At 44.3% G+C, this 27,264-nt stretch overlaps 1 protein-coding gene across 2 annotated transcripts in view; it reads right to left on the bottom strand.

Moving 5' to 3' along the window:
* The window catches only part of LHFPL6 (LHFPL tetraspan subfamily member 6), a 290,630-nt gene extending 263,698 nt beyond the window's left edge, over positions 1–26,932 (bottom strand). Inside the window, exons 1-2 of one of the 2 annotated variants that reach the window (XM_069758917.1) lie at positions 26,723–26,932; positions 19,031–19,579 (exon numbers count right to left, since the gene is read on the bottom strand). In XM_069758917.1, the coding sequence (XP_069615018.1) occupies positions 19,031–19,415 (385 nt within the window). In that variant the 5' untranslated portion in view covers positions 19,416–19,579; positions 26,723–26,932. Of the gene's footprint in view, positions 1–19,030; positions 19,580–20,236; positions 20,361–26,722 lie in introns of those variants that run through there. The other variant, XM_069758918.1, reaches the window with a different exon arrangement.
* Positions 26,933–27,264: the final 332 nt, after the last annotated feature.

Genomic DNA, 27,264 nt, shown 5'->3' with positions numbered 1-27,264 from the left:
AAAAAGGCCTATTCGTCACGCCGATAACACTGTACAGAGACGGAAACAGCAGAACTTAACTCATTTTGTGGTGCAGAAAAAGAATACGGGGCTTAAATCTGCTGATCAGCTCTAATTGTCAAGATCCAGAGGTGATTAAATGACTTATGACGTCTTTATTATGTCTTCATCACTATTGCATTGTAAGTAGTTCGTCCATTACATCATCTATCTTGTCTATTGACTATCATCTTAGTCCACTACTAGGATTACGTCATTGAGTTGGCATTTTTTGATTGGTCTTAAAAAGGGTTACCCACTACAAGGACAACCCCTTCTTGAATTAAATGTTTGGCCCTGCTAAAATAAAAAAAAAACAAAACCTCTATACTCCCCTCCCGGGCTGGCACCATTCTCGCGGTGTTGGCACTTGCGGTCCCGGAGCGCTCGTGTTGTGCTGTGACACGTGGTGCCCGGAGCCCAATCAGCGCGGGCATCACTGACCCCACCTTCATGCGGATTGAACATGAAGAGGCAGTCAGGGTTGCAGCCGATCTTCATGTTCAATCCGTACGAAGGCGGGGGTCAGTGACGCCAGCGCTGATTGGGCACCACGTGTCACAGAACAGCATGAGAGCCCTGGGGAGAGTGAGCGCCGACACTGCGGGAACGGCACTGGCACGGGAGTATAGGTTTTTTTTATTTTATTGGGGCCAAACATTCAGTTCAAGAAGAGGTTGTCCTAGCAGTGGACAATCCCTTTAAGATCAATCAATAAATGACAACTAAGCTGCAATGACGTAATTCTAGTAATTGACAGAAAGCTTGTGTTACACACCAGTACCGGGTCCAGGCTATGCTCCCCTCACCTTGGTCTGCTGGCCTTCCTTGTGATTCACGCCCGGTTTTTGCCCATCAGGACACACACCTGTATCTTTGGATTGTTAGTCAAGACTCTAGTATAGTAGTCTCCAGCTCCTCTGCACTCCATGCTAACCTGCTTCGATCCCTGCTGCCTAGCAGACCTTTCTTCATATTTCCAGTTGTTCTCGGGACTCCTGTGTGGGACACATCCATGCTGCCCATGTGCCATTGCCAGCTGCAAGAACGCCCGTGGCTTGTGTAACCACCCAGGCCTGGCGCTTAGCGGGTCCACGTCACAGGGTGAGCTGTCCAGCTTATTTGCCAATTATCGACTTTTATAAACATACCAACAACCACTAAACTGCTCATTGCTCTGGCGAATGAGGGGAGACTCAATGTAGCCCTAATGTATGAATGCCCATGTGCAGTAATCGTTAATTGTTCATGCCGGCAATAAAATCATCATTCTCGGTAGCACATCATCCTGTGTATACCGGAAATGTGTTGCCGAGAACAAAAAAAGCAATGGTATTAATGATAATTCTGTGCGCATAACATTCAGGTGGACCTTTTGTATACAGGCCTGTACATGACTGTCCATCAGCTTGTACGTCACCTACCGGCGGTCATTTTCTGGGTAATGTAAAGAGTCTGGGAGCCTAAAGAGTCTGGGATGTAAACACATAGCTAACAATTGTCCAAGCTCAGCAATTTTGAAGGTATTGCTGAGCATCTTATGTGCATCGGTCCTCCGTCTCTCAGGGGAAAAAAAAGTCGTATATGACCCTTATACTTCAGAGTGTTGCCGAGCAATCAGGTAATTGTCCATCAGTCACAATAACTATCACAATAAACCCAGGATCCATGAGGACGTCTACCAAGTAATGAAGTTGTTATGTATCGTGGGTCACCTGGGGGAGCAGAAGTCAGTGCTTTCTTTTGTTGCCTTGGATGAAGTATTATATGACCTCATACCAGACTACAGGTTTTCTAAGGTCTAGAAATCCACAGCAGCCCCCTAATGACGAGTTCCAAGGATTTCAGACGCAGCGACACACGTCAGGCAGAACTATCTGACTGGAGGAATTTCCATGGATGGCTGATGTCTGAGCAGTCGGTGCACAGGAGCAGTAAAGTATGCACAATCATTCCTTATTAAGAAGTTAATGGAACAATGCTGGCACCGCTTATCTGGAGTTCAAAGGGACTCGCGCTTTGTACTCGGGATGTTTGGTTTGGTGTGTTCACTACGTTATTAAAAATAGAGTGCGGTATGAATGATGATCCATTCTACAATGCTGTCACCACGCACGGCATTACACTGCCTACCGCTGTATATTGCACCCAGAGGGGCAGATTTATTACCCATGGTGGTGTTATTCCATACGCCAAACTTAAAGAAGCCCTCCCATTAACTGGTTTCACCTAAATCTGTGTGTGTAGTATGAGTGTTTGAATATACTCACCTACCGCCGCCTTCTCCGATGCCCAGCGCCGGTCTTCTCCTCTTCTCAGTGACGTCACCGTTCTTCAGACTCTCCGGATCACGCTATGCTCTGTGCGACCGGGAAGTGGCTTTTATAGTGAAAGTCTATGGACCGTCAGAACGAGACTCCATATATTGTAAAAAAGACATCCGGCTCACACAGAGATCGCAGCATAACCCGGAGAGTCTGAAGAACGGTGACGCCACTGAGAAGAGGAGAAGACCAGCACATTAATACAAATTTAGGATGAAAAAAAAAAAAAAGTTCACGGTTGTGTACTGAAGTACATAAGAATAAAAAAGTGGCAAATTTATTAAGGCGCAAACCAGGAAATCTAATATTTAAAAAATAATTTACCGTGATATGAGAAAGAGTAAATGAGTCCAATTTTGTATGCCAATTTCTGACTAAAATCATGATAAATATATTATAGAAATACCAGCCATGCCCTCACTTGAGAACAGACACAAATTATAGTCGATGGATTTTTTACACCATGGTATAAATGCAATGATCATTTCCGACACTTGCAATAGTATACAAAGTATTACATCAAAAACATAAATAAATAGTATATATATATATATATATATATATATATATATATATATATATATATATATATATATATAATTATTGGAGAGTGTCAGTGTGTAGGGAAATGCCCCATTGACAAGGAGGATTTATGGCAACCGACTGGATAATTCATTCAGATATTTCCAGGAGGAATAACCGAGGCAAAGACTAAGTTATAAGAAAAGATGCTCCAGAATGGTTATAAGACAGGCCCGTCAGAAGAGATATGGAGACATAAAGGAGAATTAGGGGGAGTGCACGCAAGCAAGAGCAGAAGATGCAAATCTCATGGAGACTGCCATGGGAAAGCAAACCACAAAACAATTGTAATATACAACGTCTGGTTCATCTCAGCTCAAACAGATACCGTATATCTACCCAAAGAGTTAAAAGGAATCCGTCAGCAGGTTTTTGCTTCTTCTGAGAGCAGCGTAATGGAGGCGAGGGGAGGATGGAGATGATCACGCTGAGATCACTGATGAATCCATCGCAATGATTGCAAACCAATGGGTGCCGTACCTGCTGCTGATTGAAGCCAACGTGGAGAAGATGAGGGTAATTTCCACCATGACAAACTTGGTAAAAATTCAAATTTTATTAAATCAACTTAAAATATCTTATGACTAAGGGCGTCCTAGTGCGCCACAAACGCGTCAGCTCTGAGGTTTCAGCTTTTAATGACTTTTTTACTTGATTTAATAAAGTTTGAATTTTTACCAAGTCGATCGTGGTGGAAATTACCTTGGTCTCTTCTGCCATGGATATATGATGTAAGAACGAAGAAAGACCGACACAAAGTCCAAAATTAGGGTATATTATAACAATATTTATTAATTAAAAATTAGTGGTGCAGTGAGAAGATACCATTAAACGGCACACCAGGGACATAAATATGGCGAAAGGACAATTACAATAAAACCACAATGGGAATTTTTTGATATACGTGCATGCTAGCATATATATACGCCATACATTCATAAATGGCGGGATACCAGGAAAAAACAGTGAAGTGCTTGTGCAAAAGTGGCTGAAGCATAAAGTGCTAAGGCAAAAGTGGCTGAAGCGTAATAGGACAAATGGATGGGGCGAAAAAAAGGGGGAAAATATATATATATGGAACTAATTAATATGTGCTATGACACAAAGTGTAAGACCCCTATGATAATAGGCACTATGTGAGCCAGATAATTGATAAATGTGCCAAAAACTATTTGTAAAATGAAGAAAGAGAGCCACCTGGTATTACCTGCTTATTGTAGTATAGGTCCCTGGGATGTGCCGAGCCCCGACGCGCGTTTCGGCATCAGCCTTCGTCAGGGGACCAGGTGGCTCTCTTTCTTCATTTTACAAATAGTTTTTGGCACATTTATCAATTATCTGGCTCACATAGTGCCTATTATCATAGGGGTCTTACACTTTGTGTCATAGCACATATTAATTAGTTCCATATATATATATTTTTCCCCCTTTTTTTTCGCCCCCTCCATTTGTCCTATTACGCTTCAGCCACTTTTGCCTTAGCACTTTATGCTTCAGCCACTTTTGCACAAGCACTTTACTTGTTTTTTCCTGGTATCCTGCCATTTATGAATGTATGGCGTATATATATGCTAGCATGCACGTATATCAAAAAATTCCCATTGTGGTTTTATTGTAATTGTTCTTTCGCCATATTTATGTCCCTGGTGTGCCGTTTAATGGTATCTTCTCACTGCACCACTAATTTTTAATTAATAAATATTGTTATAATATACCCTAATTTTGGACTTTGTCTCGGTCTTTCTCGTTCTTATTTCTTGTTTTCCGATTGTCCAGTACAATCCCTATTGGTGCACAACGGGGGTGATGGTTTCTTCCCTTATAGAAGTATCAGTGTGCACTGTGCCTTGAGTTTTCTATATTTAACCATGGATATATGATGACATGGTAAAAAGCTATAAGTAAAGGGGTTACCCTTATACAAATACAATTCTACGGCCAAAAGATATCGACCTCGCTAGTTTGGCCATGTCACGGACCCTTGCTTCCCGTTTGCTGTCAATGCTACATGACAACATGTAATCCGTAGTTACAGTATAACACATCACATATGTCCGGGTAACAGTTTATTCCTATAGACTGCCATTTTCAAAGGTCAGCCTTTCTTAGAGACTCTAGTCCTATTAAATCATGTTATCAAGTTTGGCATTATGGTCACATTCCATAGTACAACCACTCTTATTGTAAAGAACCCTATGCGAGTAAGTTACCAGGTTTATTACAGTATTAGTTTTCTCCCATAGACTGCTATTTTCACACAACAGCTTTCTAAGACAATTTAGTCTTATCAAAATGTATTATCAAGTTTAGCATTACGATCTCATTCCGCAGTACGACCACTCTTACTGTAAAGAACACTGTGTGACTATATTACCAGGATTATAATTGCTCACAAGGACTGCTACTTTCATAGGTAAGATTATCTAGACCTATTAAATACTGTTCTCAAGCTTGACATTATGATCACATTGCACAGTACAACCACTCTTACTGTAAAGAACCCTGTTTGAATATATTACCAGGTTTATTATAATAGTTTATGCCTTATTTTCATTCAGCATTTCTAAGACAGTCTAGTCCTATTCAACGTAGTTAGCAAGTTTGACATTACGGCCTTATTCCATAATACGACCACTCTTACTGTAAAGAACCCTTTCATATATGGAGGATGGAAATGCCTACGTTCTGTGATGAATAGGTTTATATCAATGCCTAATACTATGATCATCTCTAAGTTGTATATTTCCAAGCAGAACCGTTCTGCCGATGAGTAGTAAAGACCTTATTACACTAATGGTCGCTTCCGTACAAGCGCTTAGTCAGAGATCCCAAGTAATGGAATCCGCAATCGACAAATGGTTCCAGGCACGTTACCAAGCCCGGTGCCCTAAGGAATCGTCAGAAGATAACTACAAAGATTCTTTAACAAGTCTTCCTATAGCGTGACAATATTACGAGCACCCGAAGTAACCTTATTTCATCACGACCTCTACAAAAGGTTCTTGGCCTGAGGCATCTTACTTTCATATAGTCCAAGTGGTCCTGAGTGGCTTATTATATCCTATAATGTCCAGTGAGGGACGCATTATCCCATATATAATCCTACTCAGTTACCTAAAAGTGCTGCTTAAGGAGGTTTGTTAATCAATGCGATTTTCGGATGGCAGAAATAAATGTTTTACACTGGTGGTAATCTGCCGGGGAGCACAAGCCTTACATTGTAGGTATGACAACTGAAACTGAAGTGATTAATAGAGGAAGGATATAAGAACATGGCACAAGCGGAGATACGCCCCAACACAACGCATGTTCTCAGACGACACTCATGAATAATTCAAGCTTTCCAGGCCATTTTTGGAGCATTGGTTAGAAACCGCAGCCATTCATCACTGTCTTGTTCCAGGGCTGTAGTGTGTAACATGAATCAACATTCCCTGATCTAAAGATCATCCATTATCCTGATCCGGCAATTATCAAGTCTGAACTGTCACCAACATCGCGTCCATTTGTTCCCAATTACAGAGAATAGACTTGGGGGAATTCACAGTTATTTGGAATGCAAAGTCCATCCGGCTTTGTAGAGAAGCTCTGACCTGTCAGCGTTCACACGTCCCCTCACTACTACCTGAGAGAAAATATTCATCAGCCCAACAAGCCGACAATCGGCACGTTCCCCATCCGACCTTACAGTAATGTATGACCCGATCCCAGGAATCCAGTAACGACATCGGTGGCCTAGTGTGGGGGCCATGGAGGCCATTGCATTGGGTACAAAAATTTACCACCCCAAAAAGTGAAGAAAGTAGCCATGGTGCCACTGCGCTGAAGATCAGGGACAGTGTACATACCCCTAGGCTTCTCACCGGGTACCTCAGACCTCTGGGCAATGTAGAAGATGGCGTGCACACAGCTAGAGGAAAAGGTGGCGGTGGAAGGGAGTGGCAAATTCATGGATCATATAGTAGATAAATTGTTTCATGACACACTCGAGTTTTCATGCAAATAATCTTTCATGATTGTTCAACACAAGTGCAAGTGGCGGACAAAGTGAAGGCGGCATATACACAGAAGCGACTCCAACGTTTTGACCTGCTCGGGTCTTGATCACAAAGGCGCTCACAGGAGGTGCGGGAGCACCCTGACACCCTTACCAAGGAACTTGTTATATATCGGTCCCTACTGGGATCTTCATGCGGCATTTGGACCTCTTTTCCTTATAAAAGAGACTTTGTGATCAAGGCCCGAGCGGGTCAAAATGTTAGAGTCGCTTCTTTGTAAATGCCTTCACTTTGTCTTGAGTGTGCAGTGAAACAATTTATCAACTAACTGAATCTCTGGGCAAGCGGCACTGTGAACGCTATCGGCACCAACATGACACCAATAGAGTGGGATCTCGGGGTACAGTTTGCAGCCTGTGTCGGCCAACTCTGTTTGGAAGAAGAGGACTTGGTCCTTCGTATTAGGGGAGTCTAAACATTTTTGCATGGGGTGGCATTATTACTTTTGGAGAGGGTACTGAGGGGGCAACAATACGTGTAAGAGGGCACTCAGGATGACATTATGGAGTGGAGTACTGACTTTTCCAACTGCATATCATGTTAACTGTATAGTTTCCAGAAGATGTGAACAAGAAATGGTTGCAATATAGAATATAATTTATTAAAAGGGAACATGTTATTATCAGATGTGCCCCATATAAAGTGCGGCCACCACCATTAAGGCTTCTTTGATAGCATACTAGAACATTGTAAATTAGTCCACAATCCCCTCTACAGATCCCTGAAAAGACCTTTTATTATGCTCACAGGTGGAGCGGTCCGATGGACATCTCTGGTCTTGTTCCAGCTCCTCCTCTCTTCCTACAATCACCGTCCTCCTTCGCGTTTATGACGCGTCCTACATCATTCCCACTGTGTCCTCCATCGTTCTCCTGCGCAGGTGCTCTTCTCTCTGCCCTGCCGAGCTCAGAGCACAGTACTGTAATGCGCATGCGCTGGGAAAAGCTAAAGAGCAGCAGAAGTAAAGCCGATGCATGCGCACTACAGGATGGTGCTCCGGCCTCAGCCGGGCAGAGAGAAGTGCGCCTGCGCAGGAGCACGATTGAGGACACCGCGGGGATGACGTAGGACACACCATCCTCACAAAACAGGGAAGGAGGACAGCGATTGAAGGAAGAGAGGCAGCGCCGGATTAAGACAAGCAACGCCCATTAGACTGGACCTGCACCGTCTGGCTATAATAAAAGGTCTTTTTTTGGGATCTGTAGAGGGGATTGGGACATTTTTTTTATAGCATTCTAGAATGCTGTACTAGACCCTTAATGGTGATGGTCGTACTTTATATGGGGAAAAGCTGGTGACACGTTCCCTTTAAAAGGACATTTATCAAGGCTTTTGTGGCATTTTACATTTTTATCATGTCTCTCTTGCAACTTTTCACATAATGATGGTTAAGTGGGTTTGGTTAATATGCAGGTAAGTTTGAACCAGATTTATAAATTGTGAATATTTTTTTTTAAAAATGGCAATTGTCACTCCAGAAGAGGGGTGGCACGCAAATGTGCAGAAAGATCTCTAGGCAGAAGTGTTAGAATTAAAATATAAATTTATCAAACATGGTGCAAAAAGTTTGGCTCAAGTTTGGTGCAAAACAAAAAAAATAAAAACAGCAAGAAAGCCACACAGAAAAACGGACTTCGAGCTAATCTCATGATACATGTGTTTAGTGACCGGCTTATAGTGCTACATTATCATAGAAAAATGTGCCAGCAGCAAATATGTAAGTGCACCGGCTACTTGTAATTTGTACATTGCTTGTACGAGCAGAAAGGGCGAGTAATACCTGACACAAATCCCCGTCCTTATGTCTTCATGTCCCCAAGGGCGCTTCTTTTCGGGTTGCTTTCAGATTCTTTAGTAATTATAGCCTAAAACTTGACCTCATCTCTCCTGCGTGTGAAATCTCTTATCCGTTTTGATAAGCCCTCTTACTAGCTAGGTGTCTCCAGCTTAGCTTTAAAAGGGTTGTCCATGGACATAAAAAGGTCTCGAAATGGTCTGCAGAAAGCTCCACATCCGCATTCGGTCCGACACAAGCATTGAGCCTCTTCCCCTTCTCTGTCTGTGATGTGCTTGAAGGGGAATGAAAAGTCTGACTCAGCGTCATAGCTAAGCCATCCCCCTTGTCAATGTCAAAAGGGGGCTGGCTTGGCTAATAAAATCACATATTGAGCCTCCTAAATACATAGCAACTTGCTTGTCATGGCTGCAATACCCAATGCAACTCCATTCACCTACAATATGCTGCAGTGTTGCAGAAGAATATTATTTTTTGGCCACACAATACAGATCTTTGGCCAAAGTCGTCATTTAGCACAGTCTAAAATTAAAATTCAATATTAAACCATGATCACACAATGCGCATTTTTCTTACGCAATTTTCCAAATGTGCAGAACAATCTCCATGTTTTTAACACTTTTTTGGAAAAATTACAGCACAAAAAGGCATCTCAAGCCCATTGAGCGAGCCCAGGCTCAATATATATGCCTAGCTGCCATCAGTCAGTATGTGGACATTGATGAGGATAGAGATTTACGGTACATTCCTTATGATATAGAGGGCAAACAGTAGAAAGACAATATTTGCAGTGCAGTCAGTGAGTGTGTTTTTCATGTGTACAATGCATTTACCGTATTGAGTAAAAAAAAAGAAAAAAAAAGACGTGGGTCACCCCTATTTTCAATATCCAGCAAAGGCTATACAGACGGCTGCGGGCTGATATAAATAACCTAGGAAGGGTCCATGGATGTTAGCCCCCTCCCAGATGAAGAACTTCAGGCCTCAGCCACCCTAGAAATGGCGCAAACCTTAAATGCGCCAATTCTGGCTCTAAGCATCCGCTCTTCCCACTTGCCCCAGTGTGGTGGCAAGTGGGGTAATAGTTGTGGGGCTGATGTCAGCTGTTTTATAGCCACAGACATCAAGCTCAGGGGTTATTAGAGAAGCGTCTATAAGATACCCCCACTACTAACACAGTCAGATTTAGTAAGACACAGCCCAACTCTGTGGTGGCATGATGCGACTGCTCAGCCATGAATCCAGGAGACCCTGAGCCAAGCCTGAGAACTCAGCTTCAGCGCCAAGCAGTGACATCAATAAGACGAGCGGAGTTTATAGCCCATGAACTCCGGTGACCTCACTGACATCAGTGCTCGTGAAAAAGTTCTAACACAGCGAGTGCTAACATCAGTGAGGTGACTAGAGTTCATCGACTATGAACTCAACTCACCTTACTGATGTCACCGCTTGGGGCTGAAGCAGAGTTCTGAGGCTCAGCTCAGTGTCTCCTGGATTAACGGCTGAGCGGTCGCATCATGCCACCGCTGAGCTATGCAATCCATGTGTAGCAGAGTTGGAGCATGTCGTGGGACATATCGTCGGACAGCTAAGGAATAGGGCGTTTTATTATTTTTAATTTTACAGTAACAAATAGGTGAGGAGTGCTTCTTTCAAATAAAGGACTTTACTCTGTGTGTGTTTTAAATTACATTTACTGGGTTATTAATGGGGGTGTCTTTTAGACGCCTCTCCATTACTAACCTGTGGGCTTGAGGTGAGCTGACATCAACCCCACAAATATTACCCCACTTGCCACTGCACCAGGGTAAGTCGGAAGAGCAAGCCACGCACCAGAATTGGCTTATCTAATAGATGAGCCTTTCCTGGGGCAGCTTCGGGCTGTTATTTTTAGGCTGGGAAGGGGCCAATATCTACAGCTTCTTCCCAGTCTTGAGAATACCAGTCCACATCGGTCTGTTTCAACTTGGCTGGTTGTCAAAAATGGGTGACACCCAACACAGTTTTTTTTTATTATTTACTTGAATAAAAAAAAAAAAAAAAAAACGGGTTGGGGACCCCTTTTTAATAACCAGCCAATATAAAGCGGACAACATCGGCCACTCACAGCCATGCCAATACTTACCATGGCTGTGATTGAACCGAAAGTGCCCACACTGGCAAAGCTTGGTGATTGGCAACTGCAGCCTTTCAACAAACTTTAATTGGGCTGCCGAACTTGAACCAGTAGCACGGACTTCCTGGAGAAGTCAGTGTTCAGGGTCCATGCACGGACACTAAGCGTTCGGTACGGACCCCAAACTATACTGTTTGGGTTTGCCCATCCTTAGTGGACATCAAAGTCCAGTTTAGTGGCCAGTGTCAGGAAGCTGCTGCCAAGGCTAAGGGATGCATTAAAATAGGCATTGATGGTCATGACGAGAACATAGTCTTGCCTCTATACAAGTCACTAGTGCGACCATACTTAGCCCTGACTGACGCTCGCTCTGCATTGGGGTCGGCTGTCAGTCAGGGCTGGAGGTATGGTTACAGCTGCTGCGCTGTATACTCAGAGCAGTGACCGAACCAGCAGCAGCGCTGCCACCGTGACTGAAACCGAATGATCCCGGGGAGAATAATAGAATTAGGCTTATCGGTAATTCGGTTTCTAGGAACCTTCCACGACAGCCACTTCGGAGGTTGTCTTCCCCACCCTGATAGGGAACAGGAACACAAAAAGGTTAAATACCCTCCCCTTCCTGCAACCACCAGTGTTTTCCTGGACACACTAGCACATATAGTTACCACAAAAGTGCAGGAATCATCCAATAAGAACATCAGATAGGGAGGGAAATTAGTCCTGTCGTGGAAGGTTCCTAGAAACCGAATTACCAGTAAGCCTAAGGCTTCTTTCACACTAGCGTCGGAATCTCCCCGTCGCAATGCGTCGGGGAGAGATTCCGACGCTAGCGTTTAGCGCATTGCACAATGGAGGCAGCAGATGCATTTCTCCGGCGCATCCGCTGCCCCATTGTAAGGTGCGGGGAGGTGGGGGCGAAGTTCCGGCCGCGCATGCGCGGTCGGAAAAAGCGGTCCGTCAGGAGCAAAAAACGTTACATGTAGCGTTTTTTGCTCCCGACGGTCCGCAGAAGCACGACGCATCCGTCGCTCGACGGATGCGACGTGTGGAAATCCGTCGCAAATGCGTCGTCAATACAAGTCTATGGGGAAAAAACGCATCCTGCAAGCACTTTTGCAGGATGCGTTTTTTCTGCAAAACGACGCATTGTGACGGATTGCAGAAAACGCTAGTGTGAAAGTAGCCTAATTCTTTTTTCTCTAGTCACCTTCTAAGACAGCAGTATTGGAGTGATACCAAAGCTAATTTCTTTAGGGAGGGACAACAGCCTGCAGAACACGTCTGCCAAACGATAGGTCCCTATTGAAATTTAGCCTGTAATGTCTGGTGAACGTGTGGATGGACGATCAGGTGGCAGCTCTGCATATCTGCTCTAATGAAACATTCCCCCTCTCAGCCCATGATGCTGCCATTGCCCGGGTAGAGTGCGCCTTCAGTAAAGCAGGTGGATCAAATCCCTGTGATGAATAAGCCAGGCAAACAGACTGTTTGATCCAATTTGTGATAGTGTTTTTTGCTGCCTTCTTGCCTTTGTTTCGACCTGAGAACTGGATGAATAAATTTTGATCAGGCTTCAGTCTGTTGTAGGTAAAATAGGACCACCCTGCGAACATCAAGGGTGTGGAAAGTCTCTTCCTTAGGGTTGGAGGGGTTTGGGCAAAATGAGGGCAGTACAATGTCCTGATTCCTGTGCAAATCTGAGACCACTTTAGGTAGAAAGGACTGATCTAGTTTTAGTATAAAGGTACCGTCACACTAGACGATATCGCTAGCGATCCGTGACGTTGCAGGGTCCTCGCTAGCGATATCGTCCAGTGTGACAGGCGGCAGCGATCAGGCCCCTGCTGTGATATCGCTGGTCGGGGAAGAAAGTCCAGAACTTTGTTTCGTCGCTGGATCTCCCGCTGACATCGCTGAATCGGCGTGTGTGACGCCGATTCAGCGATGTCTTCGCTGGTAACCAGGGTAAACATCGGGTTACTAAGCGCAGGGCCACGCTTAGTAACCCGATGTTTACCCTGGTTACCATCATTAAAGTAAAAAAAACAACCACTACATACTTACCTACCGCTGTCTGTCCCCGGCGCTCTGCTTCTCTGCACTCCTCCTGTACTGGCTGTGAGCACAGCGGCCGGAAAGCAGAGCGGTGACGTCACTGCTCTGCTTTCCGGCTGACCGGCGCTCACAGCCAGAGCAGAGAAGCAGAGCGCCGGGGACAGACAGCGGAAGGTAAGTATGTAGTGGTTGTTTTTTTACTTTAACGATGGTAACCAGGGTAAACATCGGGTTACTAAGCGCGGCCCTGCGCTTAGTAACCCGATGTTTACCCTGGTTACCCGGGGACTTCAGGATCGTTGGTCGCTGGAGAGCGGTCTGTGTGACAGCTCTCCAGCGACCAAACAGCGACGCTGCAGCGATCCGGATCGTTGTCGGTATCGCTGCAGCGTCGCTTAGTGTGACGGTACCTTAATGCTATCCGCAGTGAACATCAGATAAGGTTCTGTATCGACAGGGCCTGCAACTCTCCAATACGTCTAGCCGTAGTGATTGTGACTAAAAAAACTGTGTTAAGAGTTAGGTTTTTTATGTTCATAGATTCCAGGGGTTCACATGGATCTTGGGTTAGGCTGTTAAGCACAGTATTGAGGTCCCAAGAAGGCACCCTACTACGGAGTCTAGGACGAATTCTGGATGCTGCTGTCATGAAGCGCTTGATCCAGTGGTGGCTGGCTAAATTTATATAAAAAAAAGGTGCTAAGGGCCGATACTTGCACTTTGAGTGTGCTAGGGGTAAGACCCATTTCTAAACCTTTTTGTAAAAAATTTGCGCTACATTGGGATTGAAGGGGTCTGGAGTTTCTGGGGGGCACAAGGACGTAAACTTTTTTCAGTCCTTAGCATAGATGGCATTAGTTACTGGCTTCCTGGTTTTTTGGAGGGTCTGGATCACTTCATCCGAGAGTCCTTTGGCTCTTAAAATTCTGGCTTCAGTAGCCATGCCGCCAGGTTCAATCTGCGAAGGTCTGGATGCACTAGGGGACCTTGGTGAAGGAGGTCGACTTTTTGAGATAGTAGGGACCTTCCAGAGCCATGTCTATCAGGAGCCCTCATTTTCCCAAACATCCTCCGAACCAGAGTATTGAATCTCTCCTGAGTCTGAGTCGAATTCTACTTGGGCCTTTTTCCTCTTTTTAGGAGGAGGTGGTTGAGGCACCAGCATCTGGGAGAAGGTAGCCATGGAAGAGTGGACCTCTTCTTTAATGAGGGATCTGATGCTATCCATAAGAGAGGGCAGCTCAGAGCGTAGAATCTCATCTGTACAGGATTGGCAGAGTTTCTTCCCATATGTAGATGGGAGTCTGGCTGCACACACTTTACATTTGTGGCTTAGCCTTCTAGGGTCAGAGACCTTTTCTCCCTATAAGAGAGAGAAAGGGTTTAAGCCACTTAGGTATATTAATATAAAGGATAGCTGGGCCCAACACCTGCTACTTACGGTAGGAGGGGGTACGCTGAGTTCTGCAGATGTAGAAGAAAAAGGGGGTTTGTCCCCGTCCGTCACAGTAAATGTCAGACAGGCTTACCTTGCCACCCGGAACTTTGAAATAGGATCGTGGGCCAGCGTCATTGTGCTCCTCCCCGCCTCGCCCGATTGAGGGGATCCCTCCGGAACGCCCCGGTATTGCTGCCTTAGCGGGCCGGCCGACGCTCCACGAGGAACCGCCAGAGCGCGCGTGCGCTCCACTGTGGAACGCACTTGGACGCCCCGGAAGTGATGCGCCACCTCCGACGTGCAGCAGGGGTGGAGGAAACCGGGGGGCTGCAGGAGGCCCTTGGTATGCACGTCACCACCCCGCATTACCCCCAGAGGAGGCGCAGGATGGGCGGGAAGGTCCCGAGTCCCTACGAAGTGAGGAGACGGGAGCAGCGTCCGAGGGGAGTCCGACCTCAGCTGTCCGTCTTGTTCAGGTATGTGTGGAGCTCTGATCGCCGGCCATGGCAGCCCCTTCAGATCCTCTTCATGCCCCATAGGGGACAGGAAAACACTGGTGGTTGCAGGAAGGGGAGGGGTATTTAACCTCTTTGTGTTCCTGTCCCCTATTAGGCCGGGGAAGACAACCTCCGAAGTGGCTGTCGTGGAAGGTGACTAGAGAAAAATTTCATTTTCTCCCCGCAGTGTTCAGCTACATGCAGGCGCCGTGCAGGTTAGTAACATTGTTAACCTGCAAACTGACCCCATATGCCTTTAATCAGAATCACAATCGCAGGTTCTTTACTGTAAGAGCAGTGAGACTATGGAACTTCCTGCCATGAAGTTGTAAAGATCGGTTCACTACAAAAGTAAGTGGAGGGCCTGGATGACTTTTTAGAAAAATATAATATTAAAAGGTTATGGGCATTAGATTCTGGGATGGGACCTTGATCCAGGAAACCAGTCAGATTGTCATATGTGGAGCCAGGAAAGAATTTTCCCCTAATATGGAGCTATTGGCATCTGCCCCGTGGGGTTCTTACCTTCCACTGGATCAACATGTTAATCTATAGGTTGAACTCGATGGAATAAAGTCTACCTTCAATCTTAAAAACCTATGAAACTATATTACACACACACACATATATGTTCAGTATACCTTTGCATCTCTTTCCTTTATATTCTAGACTTACATATTGTAATATCCACTTGTTGTCTACAAAACCCAAGTCGTGCATGTAGTGACTATGCAGTAGATAAGACTTCTGGCACCAAAGAAAAACAGGAAAAATATCATTTTTATGTAAGCTCGGGTCAGACTCCATTCTGCCACGCTCGTAGGCAGATGCACATTCCACCTCAGTTACATCATTGTTACTATCAAACCAGCTGCTAAACATTAACAAGAAATAAAACTTTTGTAGGTGATCCAGTAACTCCGCTGCTTTCGGCACTAAACATTCAGCCGCCGGGTTTGACTGTCTTCCCTATTCCTAGATACCTATTATCCAATCTCCCGCCCGCAGCTACCCAAAAAAAAATAAACTCACCAACCAGATACATTAGGTCGTCTATACACACAACTGATCATTGGGTACAATACTACAGAGGGGGTATGCTCTTGGATTGCAGATGTGCAGATGGATGCCACGCTGTCCAGGATATCCACAAGCATGGAACAGAAAAATCAACAAGGAAAGACACCAGACGCAACTCGGCATGTGAACTGGCCGCTTCAGAGGGGCTTCGTGGTCCATTCAGGGTTATTATGTTATCATGGAAAGACCCCAGACATGGTAAATATATGCAGACAGACCCCTACCATAGGCAAACCTCAACATTTCCGAGAGGAAGATGAACTCCTAGATGTCCTGATTCCACTTGTCATCTCCAGAAGACCAGAGTCAAAAATCAGGAACATTCTGTCACGGTTCAACCTCACAAGATCAGAACGCTATTTATCTCATGAGTACGAGTTATTAATCCTCAGGGGTATGTTCACACTATGTTTTTTTTTCAGTGATCAAAAAATTGTAAATGATTTAGGAATCGCCGCTTTTTTCAAGAATTTTTCAACATTTTTTTTCCCGCTGTGTTTCTTTGGGGGTCATTTCCTAAAACAAACATTTTTTTCCACCTGCTTTTTTTTCTTAAGCTATTTTTTGGCCTTCTTTTGACTGACGTTTTTAGAAACCCATTAAGCAATTAATAAAATGTGAAAATGCTTAAAACATGCTCTAAGAAGCGCCCTGTTGTCCTCCGGGCATTTTTTTTTAGGCTTCATACTCATAAAGGTTTTCAGTGGGAACATACCCTCACAGCTGTAAAGTTTCGAGCAAACTGGTTTTGCAGAACTTCAGTATGGACGGCAGGGGCAGACTGGACATACTGCCATGAGGGATGTGTCCAGAGTTGGTTCAAAGACTTTTAGCTACCGATAGTTACCATTCCAATCGAAAAAAAACCCCACCTTGTTAGTGGTTTACAAATACAATTTATTTAACCAAAACCAATTGTATCATGGTAAGTGAGGAACTCCTTCATTTTACTGCCAAGAAGGCAAAAATGATTCCCAGACATGTTAAGAATCTACAACAGCTGCAGGCTTATGCTGTCAAGGACTCAGCAAATTCAGAAATAAGTTTATATAATAAAACTAAATGATAAAAGTCTCTTTATTTAATTAAAGGTCTAGTCCCATCTGTAGACGTTAATCAACCACTCATAGGACACCACTGATTAAAAACACAGGGCTCTGAAATGTGCTGTGTGAATGGAGGTGTGCCAAGTACAGTACTAGAAATACCCTAGTACTCGAAATACCCTAGTATAGTACTAGAAATACCCTAGTTTAGTACTAGAAATACCCTAGTATAGTACTAGAAATACCCTAGTTTAGTACTAGAAATACCCTAGTTTAGTACTAGAAATACCGTAGCACAGTGCTAGAGCTAGAAATACCCCAGTATAGTACTAGAAATACCCTAGCACGGTGCTAGAGCTAGAAATGCCCCAGTATAGTACTAGAAATACCCTAGCACGGTGCTAGAGCTAGAAATGCCCCAGTATAGTACTAGAAATACCCTTGCACAGTGCTAGAGCTAGAAATACCCCAGTATAGTACTAGAAATACCCTTGCACAGTGCTAGAGCTAGAAATACCCCAGTATAGTACTGGAAATACCCTAGCACAGGGCTAGAGCTAGAAATACCCCAGTATAGTACTAGAGATACCCTAGCACAGTGCTAGAGCTAGAAATACCCCAGTATAGTACTAGAAATACCCTAGCAGAGTGCTACAGCTAGAAATAGCCCAGTATAGTACTAGAAATACCCTAGTATAGTACTGGAAATACCCCAGTATAGTACTAGAAATACCCTAGCAGAGTGCTACAGCTAGAAATACCCTAGTATAGTACTGGAAATACCCTAGCACAGTGCTAGAGCTAGAAATACCCTAGTATAGTACTGGAAATACCCTAGCACAGTGCTAGAGATAGGAATACCCTAGTATAGTACTGGAAATACCCTAGCAGAGTGCTACAGCTAGAAATACCCCATTATAGTACTAGAAATACCCTAGCACAGTGCTAGAGCTAGAAATACCCTAGTATAGTACTGGAAATACCCTAGCACAGTGCTAGAGATAGGAATACCCTAGTATAGTACTGGAAATACCCTAGCAGAGTGCTACAGCTAGAAATACCCCAGTATAGTACTAGAAATACCCTAGCACAGTGCTAGAGCTAGAAATACCCTAGTATAGTACTGGAAATACCCTAGCACAATGCTAGAGCTAGAAATACCCCATTATAGTACTAGAAATACCCTAGCACAGTGCTAGAGCTAGAAATACCCCATTATAGTACTAGAAATACCCTAGCACAGTGCTAGAGCTAGAAATACCCTAGTATAGTACTAGAAATACTGTAGCACAGTGCTAGAGCTAGAAATACCCCAGTATAGTACTGGAAATACCCTAGCACAGTGCTAGAGCTAGAAATACCCCAGTATAGTACTAGAAATACCCTAGCACAGTGCTAGAGCTAGAAATACCCTAGTATAGTACTGGAAATACCCTAGCACAGTGCTAGAGCTAGAAATACCCTAGTATAGTACTGGAAATACCCTAGCACAGTGCTAGAGCTAGAAATACCCTAGTATAGTACTGGAAATACCCTAGCACAGTGCTAGAGCTAGAAATACCCCAGTATAGTACTGGAAATACCCTAGCACAGTGCTAGAGCTAGAAATACCCTAGTATAGTACTGGAAATACCCTAGCACAATGCTCGCCTTTTTCTGGCAGCTTCATAGGGAATGAATGGAGGGGCGATGTGAATGCCACCACTACTCCATTTAAATTGGACCCTGCAGATCCTTGTTCTCAGGAACATTGATGGTCCAGTGGTCACACCACTACCAATCAGAAAATTATCACCTATCTCTTTGATAGGTGGTATTTTCTAAAGATGGAAATAAGCTTTACTAACAAATGAAGAAAATCAGACAAGAAAACAGACAGCAAGGTGAAAATTGTGAACAAAAAATGAAAGTGTAATTACGAAAGATTAAGGTCGCAAATATCCATCAAAGTCATCAGAATGTATGAAAGATAAGTCACAAATCATTTAACTCACCACCAAGAAACTGTATCCCACCAGCCACTCTTCCAACAGTCCTGGAGATAAGCTCAGAGACACAACATCCCATGATAGCGGTCAAGGCCACCAGGAGGAGAAGACCACATCCAAGTCCAGTAACCACCGTACAGATTCTCCACTCGGGGCTTGGAATGGCTTGGAAAGAGGCATAGCGACCACACTGTTCCACCATGACTGTGGTCTGCAGACTCTCATCTCGTACAGGGTAAGAACATCTCCGAAAAGTACCAAAAGACACCGGTTTATCCAACTGAGAGCCCAAAAGCCAATAAGGCATAAAAAAACCCACGCAAGATGCTCCAGCACACAGGAAGGAGAGCAGTGCCCAGATCACCCCGGTACACGTCAAGCTCGATGCCATGATGCCCCGCCAACAAGGTAAACTTCATCAAAGGTTGAACAGAGTTAAAACAAACAAGGTTATCCAAGGGAAAATTAGGCGTTGAGTAATTCCCAAATACAACGTAATCCTGCACGGTTCAATTTCCAGAGGCTGAAGTCAATACTTTTTCCGCTAAGGGATTCCTGAGGAAGGAGGAAAACAAATATAATTATTAGTAGGAAAGCAAATAAAACCAGACCCAGATGATAAGAAAAAAAAAATATTCTTTTCATGTCTAGTCAATGTTTATCCATGGTGAGAAAGGAAGTGCAGGAATGGATCACTCCATGTCATAGAATAAGCACATTATCGAGTTAACATACGGACTATAAACCAGCACGGTGCTGCAGAGGGGAAACCAACGCCGGGACTCTCCTCGTTCAATCAGGAAATTTAATTTAGTGACACAAATGAGTGGTCGCCTTGGGATATACAGCCGCAGCACAAAACCCGGACAAGCATCCCAGAAAGAATGCAGAGACCTTTAATAGACTCTTTGTTGGAAAGGGTTCATCCGCATGACAAATAATCAAAGGCAAAAAGTGGGCAAAAAAAATAAAAAGTCGGTGCTATCCGTAAATTCAAGGATTAGGAAAGAATGCTAAGTAATCAATTCTAGCAAGTAACACGTTTGATTGGAAATCGCTGATTTATTAACAAGTCCGCCCACATTCAGGATACAATAAGAGCCTTCCTTATATACGTGTAATGATCATTCAGGAACTCGTGATATCATGCTACTAATCAACGTGATCCACGTATGTATGTAGAACCAAATGGACAACATATAATATACTTACCTTTAGGCTATGTGCACACCTTCAGGAAAGCTTGCAGAATTTTACTGAGTAAATCCGGATTTTTTCGGAGGTTCCCAATGCAATAATATAGCGGCAAATCTGCGAAAAATCCGCAAAATTAATGAACATGCTGCGCTTTTTCCCCGATGCGTTTTTTTTTCGCAGAAAAAAAAACACAACATTGGCGCAAAAATTGCGGAATGCATTAAAATTGATGGGATGCTTAATGTAAGTGTTTTCTTAGCGTTTTTGCAGCGGACAACTGCAGAAAAAAAAAGTGAAAAATCCGGAACGTGTGCACATAGCCTGAATGTACACACACAAAAAAATCCCAGAAATTCCTTGTTTCATCTCCTTCTCTTATTTGATCCCATCCTGGCTGCTTCCACGATAGATAGATAGATAGATAGATAGATAGATAGATAGATAGATAGATAGATAGATAGATAGATAGATAGATAGATAGATAGATAGATAGATAGATAGATAGATAGATAGATAGATAGATATTGTCCAGAAAGATGAAGGCACCACTCCAGTAGAAAAAATAAGAGTATTTTATTGGCCCATGTGCCAATAAAATCCTCTTATTTTTTCTACTGGAGTGGTGCCTTCATCTTTCTGGACAATAGCATGAGGTTTGGTATATACCTGGAAGGATTTTTTGCACCCTCTGTCTTCTTTTGGTGCTGCTTTTTGTTTTCTTTTTCTAGATAGATAGATAGATAGATAGATAGATAGATAGATAGATAGATAGATACGGTAGATATTTCTTCTACAGTACAATGTAAATCAATGGCAAAAAAAATGCTGTGCTGATGGTGCGGAAAAATCTGCACGGAAAACGCAGCAGATTCAAAAAAGGACCATGTGAATTCTTTTTGCAGATCTGCTGCGTTTCTGCACCTATTCCATAATAGAAATCTGCAGAGGTAAAAAAAAAGGAAGAAATCTGCACAAAAATCTGCAACGTGTGCACAGACCAAAAAAAGGCGCAGATTCTGACCTACGTTTTCTGCCAAGAAATTCAGAATCTGCACAGAAAATTCCACAGGCACATCTGCAAGGTGTGCACATATCCTAACTGTAAGGCTGTGTGCACACGTTGCTGATTTTTCGCGTTGATTTTCGCGTTTTTCGCTATAAAAACGCTATAAAACTGCAAAAAACAGCATACATTAAGCATCCCATCATTTAGAATGAATTCCGCAATTTTTGTGCACATGTTGCGGTAAAATCTTTATCTTTGGAATTTGCAGTAAAAAACGCAGCATGTTCATTATATTTTGCGGATTTTTTGCGGATTTCCCAATATATAATGCATTGGGAAATGTCTGAAAAAAATCTGCCAAAAAAACGCACCAAAAACGCATGCAGATTCCTTGCAGAAAATTTCAAGTTTTTCTCAGGAAATTTCTGCAAGAAATCCTGAACGTGTGCACATAGCCTAAGGGAACCAGCTGCAGAAGGAGCCTCCCCCCACTGCCCTGTCTGCAGAAGGAGCATCCCCCCACTGCCCTGTCTGCAGAAGGAGCCTCCCCCACTGGCCCTGTCTGCAGAAGGAGACACAGTAAGCCTCTCCCCCTTGGCCAAGTTCTACCTCTTGGATACTAACTAGCAGAAATAGGAGTGACAAGTACACAATTAATTCTGTTTGTATTTGGAAATTCAGAAAACTTGGCAATTTCATAAACAGCGAGGTCGGGTGTATCTTTTGGACATTAAAGGGGTTATCCGGGACTTTAACACTGATGGCCTATCCTTAGGATATGGAGGAAGGGTCCATGAGGACTGGGCTCTGGCACCAGTGGGACAATGTTAAATTAGAGCTTTGTTATGTTTTAACATTTTCCCATTAGTGCGGAGGCTGGTCCTCATGGACCCTTCTTCCATTTCTGACCCGGATACCAGTCTGGCGAGTTCCAACACTCCTGGACCGGACCAAACAAGGTCCACAAGGGTTCCTTTGTGAATACTAGTGGTCGTCACACTGAATTTTCCTCCCTGGAGGGTGAGCTGATTAATTTCACCCAATTCCTTAGGACAGGTCATCATTGTCTGATCGGTGGGGGTGTGACAACCGGCACCCCGCCAATCAGCTGCTCAAGTGTAAGCGGAGGCCGGAACTGCACAGCTCCATCAGCAGAATAGTGGCCGCGGCTGGGTACTGCACATCCAGCCCTTATTGATTTGAATAGGTGGCGGATGTGCAGTACCCAGCCGTGGCCACTATATAGTCGACGGAGCTGTGGAACTCCATATGGGAACAGCTGATTGGCGGAGGTACCGGGTGTCACACCCCCACAGATCCTAAGGATATGACATCAATGTTAAAGTCCAGGAGAACCCCTGTAATCATGAGTTTTAGGTCTAGTGCTTCTTTAAAGTCATTGCCATTTTTGGGATACCAATCACAAGGATCTCCGGATGCTTCCGATTATCAATGCACAGCAATGACACGTTGCTCAACAGCATGTGATGGTGGCTGTCAGATACGCCAAATTTAAAGAAAAGTACATGTCAGGTGTTGTGTGCTGCTGGGGAGGATCCACACGGAAATTGTTATGATCCGGTGACCTTGGAGCAGCATAAAAACTTTCACTGGAGTAGGTGGTAACTATACTGACCGCAATTCCTGATCTGACACCGCAACTTGAAGTAGCCGTGGGGTGTGCCTAACAAACCCTAGACACCTCGTCACAGCCGGAGGACTAAATACCCCTATAGACGGAAATAGGAATACTACCTTGCCTCAGAGCAGAACCCCAAAGGATAGGCAGCCCCCCACAAATATTGGCTGTGAGTAGGAGAGGAAAGACACACACAGGCAGAAAACAGGATTTAGCACAAGAGGCCACTTTAGCTAAAATAGGAAAGGATAGGACAGAGTTCTGTGCGGTCAGTATTAAAACCCTTCCAAAAATATCCACAGCAGATTATACAAAAAATTCCTCCATCTAACTAAAGACGTGGAACGTATATCTGCAACTCCAGAGACTCCTACACTCAGAGCAGGAATACAATCAAAAAACAAGCACACAGCTTGTGTGCCATAGAAAAAGAAACAGACACTTATGTTTGCTGAATTGGCAGCTAAGCAGGAGAAGCCAGACAGGGATCCAACACTTCCCAAGAAACATTTGACAACTGGCAAGGACTAATGAGTCCTGCAAACCTAAATACCCCAGTCAGAATTGCAATCAGCAGATACACCTGTCCAGGACTGCAGGCCAGGGACAACTGCATTACCACCTACAACCACCGGAGGGAGCCCAAAAGCAGAATTCACAACAGGAAATACAATGAGGCACAAATAGTAACAATTCGGTTGATTTACAAAGTGTTTTGAAGTCATCCAACTTTTTCATTGTGGTATCCAAAGCAAAAGAGCAGCTGAGTGATGAGATGACGAGGGGAAGGACAAAAGCAGGGACAAGAGTCTTCATGTTTATACATAGGGCAGAGAAAAGAGAAGAATTATCTAGGTAGAAAGGTAAAATGAGCAATTGTAAGTACACAGTGCTGTATAATATGATGATTGAAATATTTTAAGGGGATAAAACCTTTGGTGGGAAGAGGAGGATGAGGAGGAGGTGGGTGAGGAGGATGAGGAGGACGAGGAGGATGAGGGCTTCTATAATCAGTGACTGTAGCTGCAGGCAGCGTGTCATGGAGCAACATGGATAATATTTGAAAAAATTAAGCATAAACTGTAATTGACAGAACCCTTTGACGCGGCTCGGAGATTGCTGGAAATCTTACGATGTTTTACACTGATCTGAACGGACCTTTTCTTGGGGTATCCTCGGCCTAGGACCGTCAGCCTTCCTTGTATATAGGCTGCTGATTGCTCGCTGACGGTGTATACTGCGTCGGCTTTATAACAATTACCTTCAAGGCTGTCATTATGTAAAGCAGTGTCTGTCATACGCAGGGTGGAGGTCCGACAGCTGTCAGTCACTAAGAGCCTGGTATGTTGTTACTTCTGCAAAGTTTTCCCACTTCACTTCCAACAGTTAACCCTGAAAATGCCAAGCGTCAGTAGACCACGTGCACACGGTCAGTATTTGGTCAGTATTTCTCATCAGTATTTATAAGCCAAAACCAGGAGTGGGTGATAAATACAGAAGTGGTGCATATGTTTCTATTATACTTTTCCTCTAATTGTTCCTCTCCTGGTTTTGGCTACAAATACTGATGTAAAATACTGACCAAATACTGAAAGGGAACCTGTCACCCCGTTTTTTCAGATTGAGATATAAATACTGTTAAATAGGGCCTGCGCTGTGCGTTACTATAGTGTATGTAGTGTACCCTGATTCCCCACCTATGCTGAGAAATACATTACCAAAGTCGCCGTTTTCGCCTGTCAATCAGGCTGGTCAGGTCAGGTGGGCGTTTGCATCTCGGCTTTGGGAAAATGGCCGCTGCGATCTCTTCTGCGCACGCGTGGCATCCTGCGGCCATTTTCCTGAAGCCCCGTGCAGCAGAGCACTCCATCTGCGCACGCACGGCCCCAGGAAGATGGCCGCCCCCACCGATGACAGGGGGTAATAGCGCAGATCGCGTGCTGCTTCTTCACGTGCGCGCAGTGGATTCGTCACTGCGACATGCGCACACCACTACGCCACCAACGGAAAGCTGGGGAAGAAAAGAGTGATGTCACCACGCCCACCCGACCTGACCAGCCTGATTGACAGGCGAAAACGGCGACTTTGGTAATGTATTTCTCAGCATAGGTGGGGAATCAGGGTGCACTACATACACTATAGTAACACACAGCGCAGGCCCTATTTAACAGTATTTATATCTCAATCTGAAAAAACGGGGTGACAGGTTCCCTTGAAGGTGTGAGCGCGGCCTAAGTGACTATTTTACTTTTTTAGTATTATAGAACCGTTAATTACTGGAGCAGAAAACACATAATGTAGGGCATTCTGTAAACGAAGAACATGAGGAGTGATGCGTGTGAAGCCCACCCAGGCCTGCGGCCCCCCGTGTGTCACTACTGAGGTGCATGGAATCTCCGCACCTGGAGGAGCCACATCAGATCACATAATAATAATAATAATAGACACATAACCCGATAATATGGGAACCCTGTATCCACCCTCCCGTCCCCCGCTCTCCTCTCTCAGGTGCGGCTCCTGTGCGGAGGATCAGTCACTTGGGATCCAAGCGGAGAATCAGTAAGAAGCCCCCGGTCCGGGCTCACACCGCAGTAACCCCGTGCATGCTGGAAGATGTCAGTGCACCCTTATGGGGCTCAGAGCCTTACTATCCAATGCCGCTGGGCACAAGTTACATCTACAACACACCCCTCTGTATACCGTGTACACGGGGTCCGCAGTGGGCAGAGAAAAGTACAAGACCACTGGAAACTAACAGCACCGCTCCCCAGGACCACCCCACATTGTCCGGAGGGTGGGAGGATCTGGGAGCTGAATGCATAGACTAGGAAGATATAGATAAATAGATAGATAGATAGATAGATAGATAGATAGATATGTAGATATATATAGATAGATATATAGAGAGAGAGAGATAGATATAGATAGATATAGATATATACACACACAGATATTATGTATTATACATATATATATACACATGCATACACATACACACTGTATATATTATACACACACACAATTATATTTATATGCAAAGATATTATACATACATGTACACACACATATACATATGTATTTATACAGATACATATATACACATTCTATATACATATACACACTGTATATATTTATACACACAGATATTATACATACATGTACACACACATATACATATGTATTTATACAGATACATATATACACATTCTATATACATATACACACTGTATATATTTATACACACAGATATTATACATACATGTACACACACATATACATATGTATTTATACAGATACATATATACACACATGTATACACATTCTATATACATATACACACTGTATATATTTATACACACAGATATTATACATACATGTACACACACATATACATATGTATTTATACAGATACATATATACACACATGTATACACATTCTATATACATATACACACTGTATATATTTATACACACAGATATTATACATACATGTACACACACAAATACACATACATATATATACCCACATGTATACACATTCTATATACACATCCACACTGTATATATTTATACACAGATACTACATATTACACATACACACACTACACATGTCAGCACTGTGGTCCATCTCCGGCTGGGGGGCACAGGCGGATGTTGGGGGCTTCTCCCTCCTGCACAGTCTGTAGCGCGGGTCTGTCACAGTTGTGAAGCGCTGACACGGTCCGGTCCGGTCCCATCCAGGACAATGCCCTTAAGATCTCCTGGAGCTGACAGATGGGAGACACCTGGGGAAGTGACCGGAGCTCCGAGTATCAGAAGAGTCAGAAAACTTTCCCGTCCAGTGACAGTCACTCACCCCAGAGATGCTGCATGTCCCTCCTCCTCCTCCAGGACGGAGCGCGCTGGAGATCGTCTCCGGAGCAGCGATCCGCGCCGCACACACCGGCAGCAGCAGCCCGTGCAGTGTGAGAGCCCCGGAGCCCAGGCCGAGCACACGCCGCTCTCCCCGCCGTCCGCACACTCAGCGCCGTACACCGCACATCTCATCACTACATTCCTGGAGACCGGGGCAGGGGGCGGGGCGGCCAGAGTCACTCTCACAGGGGAGCCGTCAGTCACCGGAGACCCCGCCCACGCCCCGCCCACCAGGCTGAAGAGGGAGCAGCAGCGGACACCGCGGGGCCCGGGCTCTGTGTATATAGCTATGTATATATATCTATAGAACGGGAGGGTGGCTCTGCACCGTGTGCTCTACCGTATACTGTGTGTATAGCTATGTATATATATCTATAGAACGGGAGGGTGGCTCTGCACCGTGTGCTCTACCGTATACTGTGTATATAGCTATGTATATATATCTATAGAACGGGAGGGTGGCTCTGCACCGTGTGCTCTACC

Source organism: Ranitomeya imitator, chromosome 3 (assembly GCF_032444005.1).
Source record: "Ranitomeya imitator isolate aRanImi1 chromosome 3, aRanImi1.pri, whole genome shotgun sequence".
NCBI classification, from domain to species: Eukaryota; Metazoa; Chordata; class Amphibia; order Anura; family Dendrobatidae; genus Ranitomeya; species Ranitomeya imitator.
This window is presented reverse-complemented; position numbering and strand designations above follow the sequence as displayed.